The following is an 18,211-nucleotide window of genomic DNA, read 5'->3' on the forward strand; positions in this document are numbered from 1 at the left end:
GAATTGAATTGAATAACCCTATTCGACTACTGTTCTAATCCATATTATGGCAAGAACCACTCAGCTAAGTACAGAGAAACAACAGTCCATCATTACTTTAGAACATGAAGGTCAGTCAATCCGGAAAATGTCAAGAACTTTGAATGTATCCTCAAGTTCAGTCGCGAAAACCATCAAACACATGATGAAACTGGCTCTCATGAGGACCACCCCAGGACAGGAAGACCAAGAGTTACCTCTGCTGCAGAGGATAAGTTCATTAGAGTTACCAGGCTCACAAACCACAAATTAACAGCACCTCAGATTAGAGCCCACATAAATGCTTCACAGAGTTCAAGTAGCAGACACATCTCAACATCAACTATTCAGAGGAGACTGTGTGAATCAGGCCTTCATGGTCGAATTGCTGCAAAGAAGCCACTACTGAGGAAGAACAAAAAGAAGAAGAAGAAGAAGAGGTGTTTGGGCCAAGACACACAAGGAATGGACATTAGAACAGTGGAAATCTGTACTTTGGTCTGACGAGTCCAAATTTTTGATCTTTGGTCCTACCCGCCGTCTCTTTGTTAGACGCAGAAAAGGTGAGCGGATGGTTTCTGCATGTGTGGTTCCCACCGTGAAGCATGGAAGAGGAGGTGTGATGGTGTGGGGGGCTTTGATGGTGACACTGTTGGTGATTTATTCAAAATTCAAGGCACACTGAACCAGCATGGCTACCACAGCATTCTGCAGCCACATGCCATCACATCTGGTTTGTGCTTAGTGGGACCATCATCTGTTTTTCAACAGGAAAATGACCCCAAACACACCTCCAGGCTTTGTAATGGCTATCTGACCAAGAAGGAGAGTGATGGAGTGCTGCGTCAGATGACCTGGCCTCCACAATCACCCGACCTAAACCCAGTTGAGATGGTTTGGGGATGAGTTGGACCGCAGAGTGAAGGCAAAGCAGCCAGCAAGTGCTCAGCACCTCTGGGAACTCCTTCAAGACTGTTGGAAAACCATCCAGGTGACGACCTCATGAATCTGACTGAGAGAATGTCAGGAGTGAGCAAAGCTGTCATCACAGCAGAAGGTGGCTACTGAAGAATATCAAATATAAAACATATTCTGGTTTGTTTAATACTTTTTTGTTTGCTACATAATTCCATATGTGTTCCTTCGGATGTAGTTCGGATGTCTTCAGTATTGATCTACAATGTAGGAAATAATATAAAGAAAGAAAAAACATTGAATGTGAAGGTGTGTCCAAACTTTTGACTGGTAGTATATATGTCCATGTATATGTCCATGTATATGTCCACTTATATGTCCAGACTGTCCTTTGAGTTTAAACCTCGTCAGTGTCTTTTTTTTTTTTTACGTGCTGTATTAATCTTATTTATTATATCAAGGTTGGTGAACTGAGTCTCAGGATCAGTTGGCTGTGAGGACCCTTCTCCTGGATCGTCTCGTGGTATTTTAGGGTTTGTGGTGAAAACTTTGAGGCTCACTTATTTTGAAGTGATTGTAGAGTTTGATTGGCTCTTTTTTATTTTGTTTCATTATTTAAGTTTTATTTTGGAGAGGCATCATTCATAGTTTTTCTTTTCAGGTTAAAAATACTTTTACAGAAATCTGTATTAAGTGCTTCAAACTGAGGAGAATGGTCTTTAGTCATTGATGAGCTGATTTAAAGATAAAGCAGAGTTAGAGGTGACGAACAGCTGCAGCAGCATGTTGTTGAGGTTCAGAGGTCAGCAGGACAGCCTGTCAGTCAGAGCTGAAATATGAGGCTGTTACCCTAAAAGAGAACTGACCTGGAATCTGTTCAGAAAGAGGACGTGGTCTACTGATCCTGTTCACGTTCCACCTGGACTCAACTGGAACCATAAATAATGATTTGTTTGCATAGCGCTGCATGTGACCTGATCACCATCAAACATCAAACAGTAACGTCTGTAATGACTTTATTTACTGAACAGATCGTTGAACCACAGAACAGCCTTAAAATCTTAAATTAACTCCAACATTTACCGTCAGGTCATTTATACAATCAAACTGGAGTGAGAGCGATCAAGAGACCTGTCAGGACCGACGAGGGTCTGCAGGGTTTCCCAGTGATCCTTGAAGAAATACTTCTGGACCTTTTAGGTGGTTCTACAGCAGGATGTTTGAGGGACCTTGAGGCAGTTCAGGGGTACTTAAGATCATTCTGAGGTTCTATTAGTTCTCAAGACAGTTCTAGAGGTACTTAAGGAGGTTCTAAGCTAAGATGTATGTTTATTGATCCCAGTAGGAGAAATTCAGTTTGTCACAGCAGCAAAAGGAAACAGTTACCTCGTTAACACGTCCACTTTAACTCATTAACACATCCACTTTAACTCGTTAACACGTCCACTTTAACTCGTTAACACGTCCACTTTAACTCGTAAACACATCCACTTTAACTCGTTAACACGTCCACTTTAACTCATTAACACGTCCACTTTAACTCATTAACACGTCCACTTTAACTCGTAAACACGTCCACTTTAACTTGTTAACACGTCCACCTTTACTGTTTAACACGTCCACTTTAACTCGTTAACACGTCCACCTTTACTGTTTAACACGTCCACTTTAACTCGTAAACACATCCACTTTAACTCGTTAACACGTCCACTTTAACTCATTAACACGTCCACTTTAACTCGTAAACACGTCCACTTTAACTCGTTAACACGTCCACCTTTACTGTTTAACACGTCCACTTTAACTCGTTAACACGTCCACTTTAACTAAGTCTAAAGCCATGCCTTAACAGGGTTGTAGTAGTCCATGTGGTTCCAGGGGTCCTAAAGGATGTGACAGTGGTTCCTTGGGTTTAAAGATTTCACATGTCTCTATATGAAAATAAAAGCATTTTTACAGGTGTGTTCAGGTAAAATGTCACCTGTGTGTTAAAGGAAGTGTTCGCCTGGTCAGTGTGAGCTGCGGCAGTCAGAACGTCTGGGCGGTCGACAGTCGAGGAGTCGTTTACTTCAGAGTCGGAACACAACCGCTGAACCCAAGCATGATGCTGCCGGCCTGGATCCACATAGAACCACCTGTACAGGTAACACACATCTGATCCACATAGAACCACCTGTACAAGTAACACACACACCTGATCCACATAGAACCACCTACAGAGGTAACACACACATGATCTACATAGAACCACCTGCACAGTTAACCCACACACCTGATCCACATAGGACCACCTGTACATAGTGTGTGTCACCTGTCCAGATAACTGTGACATCATGTCTCAGCAGCCAATCGGGGTGCAGCTGGTCAGTATTCAGACGAGTCCTAATGATCGTCTCCTCTGGGCGTTGGACAACAGAGGAAGTGTCTTCGTCAGGACCGGACTCAGTGACGAGATGCCTGTGGGGACGGACTGGGAGCTCGTACCAGGTATACACCTGTCTCATCTACACATCTGTCTCTCATCTACACATCTGTCTGTCTCATCTACACATCTGTCTGTCTCATCTACACACCTGTCTGTATCATCTATATACCTGTCTGTCTCATCTACACGACGGTCTCATCTACACGTCGGTCTCAACTATACACCTGTCTGTCTCATCTATACACCTGTCTGTCTCATCTATACACCTGTCTGTCTCATCTATACACCCGTCTCATCTACACACCTGTCTGTATCATCTATATACCTGTCTGTCTCATCTACACACCTGTCTGTCTCATCTATACACCTGTCTGTCTCATCTATACACCCGTCTCATCTACACACCTGTCTGTATCATCTATATACCTGTCTGTCTCATCTACACACCTGTCTGTATCATCTATATACCTGTCTGTCTCATCTACACGACGGTCTCATCTACACGTCGGTCTCAACTATACACCTGTCTGTCTCATCTATACACCTGTCTGTCTCATCTATACACCTGTCTGTCTCATCTATACACCCGTCTCATCTACACACCTGTCTCAACTATACACCTGTCTGTCTCATCTATACACCTGTCTGTCTCATCTATACACCCGTCTCATCTATACACCTGTCTGTCTCATCTACACACCTGTCTGTGTATTAAACTCTGTACTCTGTGTACCTGACTGTGTACTCTGTGTATTGCAGGCCTCTCTGTCAGTCAGCTGGTTCTCAGCTCTCGGACAGTTTGGGTTCGGTGTGTAAATGGAGATCTGGCTCGACGTTACGGCGTCTCAGACAGAAACCCAGCAGGAGATTACTGGAAGAAGATCCCCGGACACGCCAACTGGTTAACTGGTGAGACCGGTTTATACCTGTTGTGTACCTGTGTGTGTATGGTGTCTCAGGTGTGTTGGTGTCTCATGTGTCTCAGGTGTGTATGGTGTCTCAAGTGTGTTGGTGTCTCATGTGTCTCATGTGTCTCAGGTGTGTAGGTGTCTCGTGTCTCTGGTGTGTTGGTGTCTCATGTGTCTCAGGTGTGCTGGTGTCACATGTGTCTCACGTGTTTTGGTGTCTCATGTGTCTCAGGTGTGTTGGTGTCTCATCTGCTCAGGTGTGTTGGTGTCTCACGTGTCTCAAGTGTGTTGGTGTCTCAGGTGTGTTGTGTCTCGTGTCTCAGGTGTGTATGGTGTCTTAAGTGTGTTGGTGTCTCATGTGTCTTATATGTCTCATGTGTCTCAGGTGTGTAGGGGTCTCATGTGTCTCAGGTGTGTTGGTGTTCCACGTGTCTCATGTGTCTCTGGTGTGTTGGTGTCTCGTGTGTCTCGTGTCTCAGGTGTGCTGGTGTCACATGTGTCTCACGTGTTTTGGTGTCTCATGTGCCTCAGGTGTGTTGGTGTCTCATGTGTCTCAGGTGTGTTGTGTCCCATGTGTCTCAGGTGTGCTGGTGTCACATGTGTCTCACGTGTTTTGGTGTCTCATGTGTCTCAGGTGTGTTGGTGTCTCATGTGTCTCAGGTGTGTTGGTGTCTCATCTGCTCAGGTGTGTCGGTGTCTCATGTGTCTCAAGTGTGTTGGTGTCTCAGGTGTGTTGTGTCTCGTGTCTCAGGTGTGTATGGTGTCTTAAGTGTGTTGGTGTCTCATGTGTCTTATATGTCTCATGTGTCTCAGGTGTGTAGGTGTCTCATGTATCTCAGGTGTGTTGGTGTCTCGTGTGTCTCATGTGTCTCAGGTGTGCTGGTGTCACATGTGTCTCACGTGTTTTGGTGTCTCATGTGTCTCAGGTGTGTTGGTGTCTCAGGTGTGTTGGTGTCTCATGTGTCTCAGGTGTGTTGGTGTCCCATGTGTCTCAGGTGTGTTGGTGTCTCATGTGTCTCAGGTGTGTATGGTGTCTCAAGTGTGTTGGTGTCTCATGTGTCTTATATGTCTCATGTGTCTCAGGTGTGTAGGTGTCGCATGTGTCTCGTGTCTCAGGTGTGTTGGTGTCTCACGTGTCTCAAGTGTGTTGGTGTCTCAGGTGTGTTGTGTCTCGTGTCTCAGGTGTGTATGGTGTCTTAAGTGTGTTGGTGTCTCATGTGTCTTATATGTCTCATGTGTCTCAGGTGTGTAGGGGTCTCATGTGTCTCAGGTGTGTTGGTGTTCCACGTGTCTCATGTGTCTCTGGTGTGTTGGTGTCTCGTGTGTCTCATGTGTCTCAGGTGTGCTGGTGTCACATGTGTCTCACGTGTTTTGGTGTCTCATGTGCCTCAGGTGTGTTGGTGTCTCATGTGTCTCAGGTGTGTTGTGTCCCATGTGTCTCAGGTGTGCTGGTGTCACATGTGTCTCACGTGTTTTGGTGTCTCATGTGTCTCAGATGTGTTGGTGTCTCATGTGTCTCAGGTGTGTTGGTGTCTCATCTGCTCAGGTGTGTCGGTGTCTCATGTGTCTCAAGTGTGTTGGTGTCTCAGGTGTGTTGTGTCTCGTGTCTCAGGTGTGTATGGTGTCTTAAGTGTGTTGGTGTCTCATGTGTCTTATATGTCTCATGTGTCTCAGGTGTGTAGGTGTCTCATGTGTCTCAGGTGTGTTGGTGTTCCACGTGTCTCATGTGTCTCTGGTGTGTTGGTGTCTCGTGTGTCTCATGTGTCTCATGTGTCTCAGGTGTGCTGGTGTCACATGTGTCTCACGTGTTTTGGTGTCTCATGTGTCTCAGGTGTGTTGGTGTCTCAGGTGTGTTGGTGTCTCATGTGTCTCAGGTGTGTTGGTGTCCCATGTGTCTCAGGTGTGTTGGTGTCTCATGTGTCTCAGGTGTGTATGGTGTCTCAAGTGTGTTGGTGTCTCATGTGTCTTATATGTCTCATGTGTCTCAGGTGCGTAGGTGTCGCATGTGTCTCGTGTCTCAGGTGTGTTGGTGTCTCATGTGTCTCTGGTGTGTTGGTGTCTCATGTGTCTCAGGTGTGTTGGTGTCCCATGTGTCTCACGTGTTTTGGTGTCTCATGTGTCTCAGGTGTGTTGGTGTCCCATGTGTCTCAGGTGTGTTGATGTCTCATGTGACACTTTGGCATTCATTTATTTTGAAGATGGCCGACGAGTGAACGCTGGCGCAACTAGCTGCCGCTGCTCGCCGGTAACTTTTTAAGTTTTTAAGTTTTTAACGTTCCGGGCTTATTGTATGGTCTTATGACCTAATCGGATAGTGTAATTGCCCTCATTCGGAATATCTCCACGACTTGGCCAAGCACCATCGTCTGTGCGAGTTTGCACTACTTAAACTTAAACTTTATTTTATGTATATAGCACCTTTAATACATCTGAAATGCAACACAAAGTGCTTCACAGGTTAAAAGATCTGACCCGACCCTGGTGGGACATACATCCTGTTCGTCTGTGCCTGGCTCTTTCTACTGCCCGTCCACCTGCCAGTGGCGGGTTTACTTCACTACTTGGCCACTGACCTGCTCCGGCTGCACTGTCAACTGCATGGACCTGCGCCAGAGGCACTCCACCTCCACCCGGACATCACCTTCCAGCCTCGACGGAGATACATCCACTGAGGGTCCTGTTGGAATTTTCAACACAACAGCTCAACAGCAATGAAGTCCATCTGGTCAAGCTCTCGAGCCTGCACTCGTCGCCGGGGGGGGGGAGGTCCCGCAATAATTCACCGCGAGAAGTGGAAAGTCTCGCCGGTATCTGTGCCCATCTCCAGCACGTTTGAGTCTACTGTCTGTGAGTTGTCTGGTCCCACTCCAACCATCATTGCTACTGTCTACCGCCCCCCAAAACCGAATAGTGACTTTTTAATTGACTTTGCTGCTTTCTTCACCCATCTATCCTCTCTCTCACCAAACATAATACTGCTGGGTGATTTCAATATCCACATGGACAATACCAATCTGCCCCTCACCAAAGACTTCACTTCCTGCCTAGAGAGTTTCGGTTGTCAGCAACATACCACTATTCCCACACACTCCAAAGGACATATTCTGGACTTAATCTGCTGCTCTGGTGTCACCCCTCTTGACCTAACAGCTGATGAACTCCCCATTACTGACCACTTTCTCCTCTCATTTACAGTGAAACTCACTCTCTCCATTTCTAAAACACCACGCCTCATTTCTTTCCGGAATATAAAGAATATTAACCCCGCCTCTCTCACTTCAAATGTCCAGTCCTTCTGCCACCTTGACATCCATAATCTGTCCACCCCCGATGATCTGGTTTCTCATTACAACACTGGACTCCATAATATTCTAGATTCTCTTGCTCCGCTAAAAAACAGATCTGTCTCTTTCACCGTCTCCGCCCCATGGTTCACCCCTGATCTTCGTCTCATGAAAGCCAAAGGTCGGCAACTTGAACGACTCCATAGAAAAACTGGTCTCACTATACACAAAGAAATGTACAATAACCACATCTTACGCTATAAGGACTCCATTGCCAGCACCAAAACCCACTACTACTCCAGTTTAATCACTGCCAATGAAGGAAACTCCAAGTCACTGTTCTCCCTCCTCAACAATACCACCAAACCCCATGACTCTCTCCCCCCTCACTTATATACAACCTCCTTTTGCAACGCCATTATGTCATTTTTCACCGATAAAATCAAGAACATCCACCTGAACCTTGGATCATTGCCTCACCCCAGCACCTCAGCTGACCTTCCCCCACCCTCACTCATATTCCTCCTTCCAGCTCCCCACTCTCTCAGAAATCTCAGAACTCATCCGGAAATCCAAACCATCCACCTGTCAATTGGACCCCCTCCCCACCCAACTTGTTAAAACCTGCCTCCCTTCTCTGGCCCCCCTCATTTCTGCTATCATCCACTCCTCCCTCACCACTGGAACTGTCCCTACACCCTTCAAAACAGCTGCCATTACCCCAATTGTGAAAAAACCTGGCGCCGACCCCTCCAACTTCGACAACCTCCGTCCTATCTCCAACCTACCCTTCATCTCCAAAATCCTTGAAAAAACAGTTGCCTCCCAGCTCCATTCTCACCTATCCCACAATAATCTGTATGAACAGTTCCAGTCCGGCTTCCGCCCACTCCATAGCATGGAAACAGCACTTATCAAAATCACCAACGACCTCCTTATGGCATCTGACTCTGGACTCCTCACCATCCTCATCCTCCTCGACCTGAGTGCAGCTTTTGACACCATCTCTCACACCACCCTCCTCAGCAGGCTATCCTCCATTGGCATCACCCACACTCCCCTGGACTGGTTCACATCCTACTTCTCTGGCCGCACTCAATTCATCCAAATCAAGTCCCTCAAATCCACCCCTTCCTCTGTCACCTCAGGTGTGCCCCAGGGCTCTGTCCTGGGGCCCCTCCTCTTCATCATCTACCTCCTTCCCCTCTGCAACATCTTCCGCAAATTTAACATTCACTTCCACTGCTATGCCGATGACACGCAGCTCTACCTCACCACTAAACCTTCATCCTCTCTCCCACCCACCTCCCTCACCGACTGCATCTCTGAAATAAAAACCTGGTTCGCCCAAAACTTCCTTAAACTAAACAGCAACAAAACAGAGGTTCTCCTCATTGGCACAAAATCCACTCTATCCAAAACCGACAGCTTTTCACTCACTATTGACAGCTCCTCCGTTTCCAGGTTAAGAGTCTGGGTGTCATCCTTGACAGTACACTATCCTTTCAATCCCATATCAATAACATTACCCGGTCTGCCTACTTCCACCTACGAAACATCAACCGCCTCCGCCCCTCCCTCCCCCCCCACACTGCCGCCATCCTTGTCCACAGCCTTGTCACCTCCCGCCCGGACTACTGCAACTCTCTCCTCTTTGGCCTCCCTCACAAATCACTCCATAAACTTCAACTGGTCCAGAATTCAGCTGCCCGCATCATAACAAGAACCCCCTCTATCCACCACATCACCCCTGTCCTTCAGCAGCTCCACTGGCTCCCGGTTCATTTCCGTATCCAATACAAAGTCCTCCTGGTAACATTCAAGGCCATTCACAACCTCGCCCCCCCATATCTGTCAGACCTCCTCCATGTTCCCACTCCCTCCCGCTCCCTCAGATCCTCCTCCTCCTCCATACACCTGTCTGTCCCCTCCGCCCGTCTCACCACCATGGGGAGCAGAGCATTCAGCCGCTCTGCCCCCCGCCTCTGGAACTCACTTCCATCCCAACTCAGAAACATTGATTCACTCCCTCACTTCAAATCACAACTCAAAACACACCTGTTTAAAACTGCCTATTCCCTCTGATGCCACTTGCCCTGTCCCATCCCTTCAATCTATTGTTATTTTTCTTATTTTGTGTGTTTTTATTGATATTGATGTTATTCTTAATGTTTTCTTTTATCTCATTTGTGTACGGTGTCCTTGAGTGTCCAGAAAGGCGCCTTCTAAATAAAATTTATTATTATTATTATTATTATTATTATTATTATGCGTCTCAGGTGTGCTGGTGTCACATGTGTCTCAGGTGTTTTGGTGTCTCATGTGTCTCAGGTGTGTTGGTGTCTCATGTGTCTCAGGTGTGCTGGTGTCTCAGGTGTGTTGGTGTCTCATGTGTCTCAGGTGTGTTGGTGTCTCATGTGTCTCAGGTGTGTTGGTGTTTCAGGTGTGTTGATGTCCCATGTGTCTCAGGTGTGTTGGTGTCCCATGTGTCTCAGGTGTGTTAGTGTCTCAGGTGTGTTAGTGTCTCAGGTGTGGAAGGTGTCTCAGGTGTGTAGGTGTCGCATGTGTCTCATGTGTCTCAGGTGTGTTGGTGTCTCAGGTGTGTTGGTGTCTCATGTGTCTCAGGTGTGTTGGTGTCTCAGGTGTCTCATGTGTCTCTGGTGTGTTGGTGTCTCATGTGTCTCAGGTGTGTTGGTGTCACATGTGTCTCACGTGTTTTGGTGTCTCATGTGTCTCTGGTGTGTTGGTGTCTCATGTGTCTCAGGTGTGCTGGTGTCCCATGTGTCTCATGTGTCTCAGGTGTGTTGGTGTCTCATGTGTCTCACGTGTTTTGGTGTCTCATGTGTCTCAGGTGTGGTGGTGTCTCAGGTGTGTTGGTGTCCCATGTGTCTCAGGTGTCTCGTGTCTCAGCTGTGTTGGGGTCCCAAGTGTCTCAGGTGTGTCTCTCTCTCTCTCTCTCTCTCTCTCTCTCTCTCTTCAGTGACTCCCGAGGACGAGTTGTGGGCGGTGACTCTGATTGGTGGATTGTCTCGTCGCCTGACAAAGCTCCTCCCACAGACTCCCTGTAGGCCTGTCCCCTCAGGCCCCTCCCTTAGCGGTGACGACGTTGATGACGAATGGGAGCTCATCTGACCCATGTCACCACTGTGATGTCACCACTGTTTGGTGTTGGTCATCTGATCTGGTTTCACCTAATAGGATGCTGTGATGTCACAGTGACCAGTGACACCACTTCCTGTTTAAAAACAAACAGGAAGTGTTTACAAACAAACAGGAAGTGGGTTCAACTGACACTGAGCAGGCAGTTGACATCACTTCCTGTGACATTAATGTTTGGAGGACAGTTCTGAAAGACGATGGCCACCACACAGGGAGCCCAGGTGGCTGCTGGGAAATCAAGTGTAACGAGACTTTATTTAATTTTGTTTAAACAGGAAGCACTTTATTCTGAAGGGATGGTGGACGACAGAAGGATCGGTTCTGACTGGTTGTAACTGGTCCAAACTGGTTGTAACAGGTTCTGACTGGTTCTGACTGGTTCAAACTGGTTCTAACAGGTTCTGACTGGTTCTGTTTGGTCCAGACTGGTTGTAACAGGTTCGGACTGGTTCTGACTGGTTCAACTGGTTCAGATTTGCTCTTTTCTATCTTTTAATTCCAGTTTGTCCACCTGGTTCAAACTGGTGTTTTTGAGGGTTTTAATCCAGTTTAGTCCGCTTAAATTGGTTCTGTTTCAGTCCAGTTTGGAGTGGCTCAAACTGGTTCTAATTGGTTTAAAATCATCTTATTTTTTCCAGTTTAGTTCAGTCCAATCAAACTGGTTTTAATGGGGACATTAAAGGTACATTTCACTGCAGAGGAAGATGTGATTCTGGTTCTAACTGGTTCTCTACCAATCTGAGTTCAGTCTGATTTCATTTATTGATCAGAGACCAGCGTTAGCTTCAAGCTCATTTTTAAAGGGATATTTCACAGTTTTAATCAGACTGGATCAAACTGGATTAACTAACCTAAACTGGGTATAACAGGTTTCCATCACTGAATCTGCTCCTCTTACTGGGAACAGACTGGACTGCTGGTTCTCCTGAGGCCATGTTGCCCACCTGTCTGTCAGTTACACAGTTACCATGGCAACAGGCAGGAGCCCCGCCCACTGGGACTGATTCATTAAAAAATGTAAATTTAATAACTTTAACATTTAAAGATTCTCCTGAAATGAGATCTAAAACATAACCTGAACTGTGGTCGACTGCAGTGAGCCCTGATGGACCCTGATGGACTGTAATAGACCCTGATGGACTGCAGTGGACCCTGGTGGACTGCAGTGGACCCTGGTGGACTGTAGTGGACCCTGGTGGACTGCAGTGGACCCTGGTGGACTGTAATGGACTCTGGTGGACTGCAGTGGACCCTGGTGGACTGTAATGGACCCTAATGGACTACAGTGGACCCTGATGGACTGCAGTAGACCCTAATGGACTGTAGTGGACCTTGATGGACCCTAATGGACTGCAGTTGACCCTGGTGGACTGCAGTAGACCATGATGGACTGCAGTGGACCCTGATGGACTGTAGTGGACCCAAGTCCGGTCTGAACTGGATTGATATTAAAATACTAAAAAAAAACCTCTGGAATGGTCCTTTTAACTCCTCGTCCTCTGTCCTCCTCGTCTTTGCGGCGTTGCCATGGAAACCTGAGCAGGTATGATTGCGTTGTGATGTCATCCTGCTGTCAGCTGATTGGTTGGATGTTCTGACAAGTAAGAATTCAGTGTAAACTCACCTGTTGTGATTTCCTTCATTAACTTAATAAACATGTTTAAGCACTGAAGAGGTGTCAGGTTATTGATCAATAACAGTGATTCTTGAGGAATGTGTGTGTGGCCTGAGGACAAAACACACTTGACACAGAAAAATCATTTTTAAAAGTTTCATGACCTCAAATTAAAAATACTCAGTATATATCACAAACACAAATACACACTCATACACACACTCTCTCTCACACACACACTCACACACTCACACTCTCTCTCACACACACTCACACACTCTCTCACACACACACACTCTCTCTCTCTCTCTCTCACACACACACACACACACACACACACACTGTGTGTGCCTCAGTTCTGATCAAAGATCAATGAATTTCAGTTTATTGATTATGTGTTGATCAGGACTTGACTTTTATTTTTCTTTCTTTTCTTTTATTTGAATTAAAACAACCTTAAATCACATCTATAATACATTTATTAGTCAATATGATTATTGATCCATCAATGGAACACCTACAGACACGACTCAGGGTGAATAAACAAACTGTTTGTCAGTAAATAATTTTATTTACAGTCAAACATCAGAAACAATAAAACTGATGAAGGTTGAACAAACGGAGCGAAAAGAAACAGCAGATCGACTGATCACAGGATGATCAATATGATCAATACAACTGAGAATATTTAAACCTGCGACAGCAGAGAGACGACACGTCGAGTTTCATGGGTGAAACTTCCTGCCATATTTAAAATCAGTCTGTTTGTAACAACATGACATCACTTCCTGTTTATGTACACAAACTGTTTTCATCTTCAAAGGTCAGATATTGTTTTTTTTTACAGAAACAAACTTTATTTAAACGTCAGCAGACAACAAAAGTTTCATATTGAAACCTCGTATCTCCAGGTTTGGTGACTTACATGTTTTCTACCCAACACTGCTCCTCAGGGTCCTAAAGCCGGTCAGAGATACAAGGTTTCACTGCTGACTCAGCAGTATTGATCAGAAATCAGTTTTTAGTCTTTATTTATATCATCAACACACCGTCCAATCACAGCAGTCCTGAGTGTGTTGCCATGGTAACAGATGATGTCACAGCTAGCTGTGCAGCTGCAGGAAGTCAGGCAACGTGGCGATCTGATCCGGGCCGGATCGGGCCAAACACCTGAGCGACTGCAGCAAGAGGGGGGGCGGAGCCAGACCACACAACCAGCTGAACACTTCATTTCCCAACAGGCTTTGCCAGCACTGCGGCTCGTCCAGCAGGCGGTGCAGCGCCGGCGGTTTGGGCAGAAACAGCAACAGGAAGTCGAGGCAGCGCTGTGCGTGTCGTCGCTCTGCGGCATCACAGGAGACGAGCCGCTGCAGCGCGGCGTCGAGGGCGTCGGGCCGCGCACCGTGCACCAGCAGGATCAGCAGACAGTCAGGCCGGGACAGCTCCACCGCTAGCTGTACCGCTGTCTTTCCTGCATCTGCCACATGGGAGCAGCCGCCGCAGCCGTCCAGGTAGTCCCGCCCACTCTGCACATCACAGTCTTTCAGGGCGTCAACCATCATGCTGAGGATCGACACACGGTCGTAGCGCACTGCCACAGACAGATGTGGCGAGCCGCTGCCGCAGCAGCAACAGAAGCTGCAGCGCGGTGCTCTGAGCGCGCTCACTGAGTACCTGTTGAGCAGGTAGTGGGCGTAGTCCTGGTGGTCGTGTACGAGTGCGTACAGCAGTGCCTCAGACGGCAGGAAGGCTCGCGGACGTCCGTCCTCCCAACAGAAGACCTCCATACTGCGCATGTCCTCCAACCGCCAGACCGGCTGACGCTCCCGCACAGCACAGTAGAACGAGAATGCCGTCCGCTCGCACTGACGCTGAGACGGAGACGAAGACAGATGGTCAAGCTGAGACGACAGCAGCCACGGCATGATGTCACACACCTGGACTGACTGAGACACACCTGGACTGACTGAGACACCTGGGACAGAGTAGTCTGCTCCTGGTTCAGGCTGCAGAGTTTCTCAGTCAAACCTCCGTCCTCGGCTCCATTGGCCTTTTATAGCTCCTCCACCCCGGGTGTCCCCTCCTCCTCCTCTCTTCAGCTCCATGTGTGGATGTTTGTTTTGGGGGGTGGGGCGGCCCGGGGGGGCGGGGCGTATCGAGTGTCTCACATAGCGTACATGCCGGCCTCGAAACTGCAGTGAAGACAGTAAACAACACACACACAAAATTATCATCAGTATTGATGACTGATTATTGATGATTGATGTGATCAGACTACAACTCACAGTGTGCATGTGCATGAGTGTGTTTGTGTGAAGGACACAGAGGTGAGTTTACAGTCAGCTGCTAAACACACACACACACACACTCACTCACACTCACTCACACACACACTCACACAAACTGTGCCTCAGTTCTGATCAAAGATCAATGAGTTTCAGTTTATTGATCATGTGTTGATCAGGACATGACTTCTATATGAAACATGACAATTTTAGAAATTATATAAACTATCGAACAAATATAATGAAATAAGATAAACAACAATAAACATCTGACAGAAATAAATAATAATAAACTTTTACTTTAATATATTTATATATACTTCAGAACACTTTGTTGCTGATACTCGAGTATTTTAATTCATTGATTCAGTTTGTTTAAACAGAAAGTGAGTTTTATTTTTTAGGAGTGATGTCACGTTTTTATTTATTGACTCAAAATGTGTCATCACAATCAATCAATAATGTGATCAATAAAGATGGAAGAAAACATTAAAGTGTCAGTGAACTTCATCATCATCAGGAAGTTGAGATCAGCTGATCTGCTGTCAGAATAAAATGAGGAGCTCCTCCTGCTGGTCACTTCCTGTAACTGCGCACCTTTTAAATGAACCAATCACATCACAGTATACAGGTGAGACAGTCACGTGACTCTCATCTGATCTACAGTCAGATCAGAATATTGATCTCTGATCAGATTGTGTTAGACAGGTTTGTTCAGGTCTCTGTTACCTGTCACCGTGGTAACTGATGATGACCTCACCAGATTACATCACAACAAGAAAAACATCCAGTGACATCATCAACAGATCAAAGAAGGAAATAAAAATGAGATCAAACTTTCAAAATAAAACAATGTCAGTAAACAGACGAGATAGAAATGTGAAACAGGACGAGCGACATCATATCGGTGACATCATCACATCCTCCACAGGTAGAACCATACAGGTGAGATCTGATACGTCTGTACCTGTTGTCAGACGGCAGCAGATACGTCTGTACCTGTTGTCAGACGGCAGCTGATACGTCTGTACCTGTTGTCAGACGGCAGCTGATACGTCTGTACCTGTTGTCAGACGGCAGCAGATACGTCTGTACCTGTTGTCAGACGGCAGCTGATACGTCTGTACCTGTTGTCAGACGGCAGCTGATACGTCTGTACCTGTTGTCAGACGGCAGCAGATACGTCTGTACCTGTTGTCAGACGGCAGCTGATACGTCTGTACCTGTTGTCAGACAGCAGCAGATACGTCTGTACCTGTTGTCAGACGGCAGCAGGGTGAACAGACTGTGGCAGCTGTTTTCTCACCTCATTGATATTCTAACATTTTTCCGTCAAACATTTGACAACAACAACCAACAAACATTAACAAACATGTATAAACATGAATAAACATGAATAACAACAGATACACACTACAGCCCCAGAACTCTACACCTCCCCCTCCCCTACCTGTCACCTCTACAGTGAACATCACAGCTGACCACGTTAGGAGACAGCTGGTGAGACTCTACTCGGGTAAGGCTGCGGGTCCTGATGGTGTCAGCCCCAAGGTGCTCAAAGCCTGTGCCCCCCAGCTATGTGGAGTACTTCACCATGTCTTCAGCATGAGCCTGAGTCTACAGAGGGTCTCTGTGATGTGGAAGACGTCCTGCCTTGTCCCTGTGCCGAAAAGACGCGTCCCGGTGGCTTCAAGGACTACAGACCTGTGGCACTGACCTCCCACATCATGAAGACTCTGGAGAGACTCGTCTTGGAGAAACTCCGGCCCTCAGTCAAACCACTCTTGGACCCCTACAGTTCGCCTATCAGCCCAAACTTGCAGTTGAGGATGCCATCATCTACCTGCTCAACTGTGTCTACGCCCACCTGGACAAACCAGCGAGCACTGTGAGAGTCATGTTTTTTGACTTCTCCAGTGCATTCAACACCATCCGTCCGGCTCTACTGGGTGAGAAGCTGACAGCGATGCAGGTGGATTCCCTCCTTGTGACCTGGATTGTTGACTATCTGACGGGCAGACCACAGTATGTGCGCTTACAACACTGTGTATCAGATAGAGTTGTCAGCAACACTGGGGCCCCACAGGGGACTGTCCTCTCTCCCTTCCTCCTCACCCTCTACACTACAGACTTCAACTACTGCACAGAGACCTGTCATCTCCAGAAGTTTTAGGATGACTCAGCAATAGTTGGATGTATCAGTGAAGGTGCTGAGGATGAGTACAGGACTGTTGTGGACAACTTTGTCACATGGTGTGAGCGGAACCATCTACAGCTCACTGTGACAAAGACCAAGGAACTGGTTGTGAACCTGAGGAGGACCAAGGTGCCGTTGACCCCTGTTTCCATCCAGGGGGTCAGTGTGGACATTGTGGAGGATTATAAGTATCTGGGAGTCCACATTGATAATAAACTGGACTGGGTTAAGAACACTAAAGCCCTCTACAGGAAGGGACCGAGTCGTCTCTATTTTCTGAGACGACTGAGGTCATTCAACATCTGCCGGACTATGCTCAGGATGTTTTATGAGTCTGTGGTGGCCAGTGCTCTGCTCCTCTATGCTGTTGTGTGCTGGGGCAGCAGGCTGAGGGTAGCGGACGCAAAAAAGGTTGAACAGACTGATCCGCAAGGCCAGTGATGTTGTGGGAGTGGAGCTGGACTCTCTGACGGTGGTGTCAGAGGAGGATGCTGTACAAGTTACATGTCATCTTGGACAATGGCTCTCATCCACTCCATGATGTGGTGGTCAGCCACAGGAGTACATTCAGCACGAGACTGATCCACCAAGATGCACCACAGAGCGCCACAGGAAATCATTCCTGCCTGTGGCCATCAAACTGTTCAATTCCTCGCTCTGAGTGTGGCATTATTGCTCTGTATATATGTAAATTTCTTGTATTTTTGTTTTGTTTTTGTTGATATTGATATTATTATTAATATTATTGTTATTATTATTATTATTATTATTATTTCTGCATATTCTGAACTTTGAATGGGAGCAGCTGTAACACAAACAATTGTCCCTAGGGGATAATAAAGTATTTCTGATTCTGATAAACATTAACAAACATGAATAAACATTAACAAACATTAATTAACATTAATAAACATTAACAAACATGAATAAACATTAACAAACATTAATTAACATTAATAAACATTAACAAACATGAATAAACATTAACAAACACGGATAAACATTAACAAACATGAATAAACATTAACAAAAATTAATTAACATTAACAAACATTAATACACAATAAACATTAACAAACATTAATAAACATTAACAAACATTAATACACAATAAACATTAACAAACATGAATAAACATTAACAAACATTAATACACATTAACAAACATTAATACACATTAATAAACATTAACAAACATGAATAAACATTAACAAACATGAATTAACATTAATAAACATTAACAAACATGAATAAACATTAACAAACATGAATTAACATTAATAAACATTAATAAACATTAACAAACATGAATAAACATTAACAAACATTAATACACATTAATAAACATTAACAAACATGAATAAACATTAACAAACATGAATTAACATTAATAAACATTAACAAA

The 18,211-nt window shown here is 45.9% G+C and overlaps 2 protein-coding genes across 5 annotated transcripts in view; one reads left to right on the forward strand and one right to left on the reverse strand.

Moving 5' to 3' along the window:
- Nucleotides 1-12,381, forward strand: part of tecpr2 (tectonin beta-propeller repeat containing 2) — a 58,222-nt gene extending 45,841 nt beyond the window's left edge. For 2 of the 4 annotated variants that reach the window (XM_073482979.1, XM_073482980.1), the window contains exons 24-27: nucleotides 2,928-3,076; nucleotides 3,276-3,420; nucleotides 4,118-4,267; nucleotides 10,531-12,381. In XM_073482979.1, the coding sequence (XP_073339080.1) occupies nucleotides 2,928-3,076; nucleotides 3,276-3,420; nucleotides 4,118-4,267; nucleotides 10,531-10,682 (596 nt within the window). In that variant the 3' untranslated portion in view covers nucleotides 10,683-12,381. The remainder of the gene's footprint in view (nucleotides 1-2,927; nucleotides 3,077-3,275; nucleotides 3,421-4,117; nucleotides 4,268-10,530) is intronic. The other 2 variants (XR_012180177.1, XM_073482981.1) reach the window with 2 other exon arrangements.
- Nucleotides 12,382-12,864: 483 nt separating this feature from the next.
- ankrd9 (ankyrin repeat domain 9) lies at nucleotides 12,865-15,668 on the reverse strand. The gene has a single exon (XM_073483486.1). The coding sequence runs from the start codon at nucleotides 14,247-14,249 to the stop codon at nucleotides 13,428-13,430; it is 822 nt and encodes a 273-aa protein (XP_073339587.1). The 5' UTR covers nucleotides 14,250-15,668; the 3' UTR covers nucleotides 12,865-13,427.
- Nucleotides 15,669-18,211: the final 2,543 nt, after the last annotated feature.

The sequence above is a fragment of the Pagrus major genome, chromosome 16 (assembly GCF_040436345.1).
Source record: "Pagrus major chromosome 16, Pma_NU_1.0".
NCBI classification, from domain to species: Eukaryota; Metazoa; Chordata; class Actinopteri; order Spariformes; family Sparidae; genus Pagrus; species Pagrus major.

Bases quoted from the DNA above. Each gene is read 5' to 3' on its own strand.
- ankrd9 (XM_073483486.1), bottom strand. From the start codon at position 14,249: ATGCCGTGGCTGCTGTCGTCTCAGCTTGACCATCTGTCTTCGTCTCCG.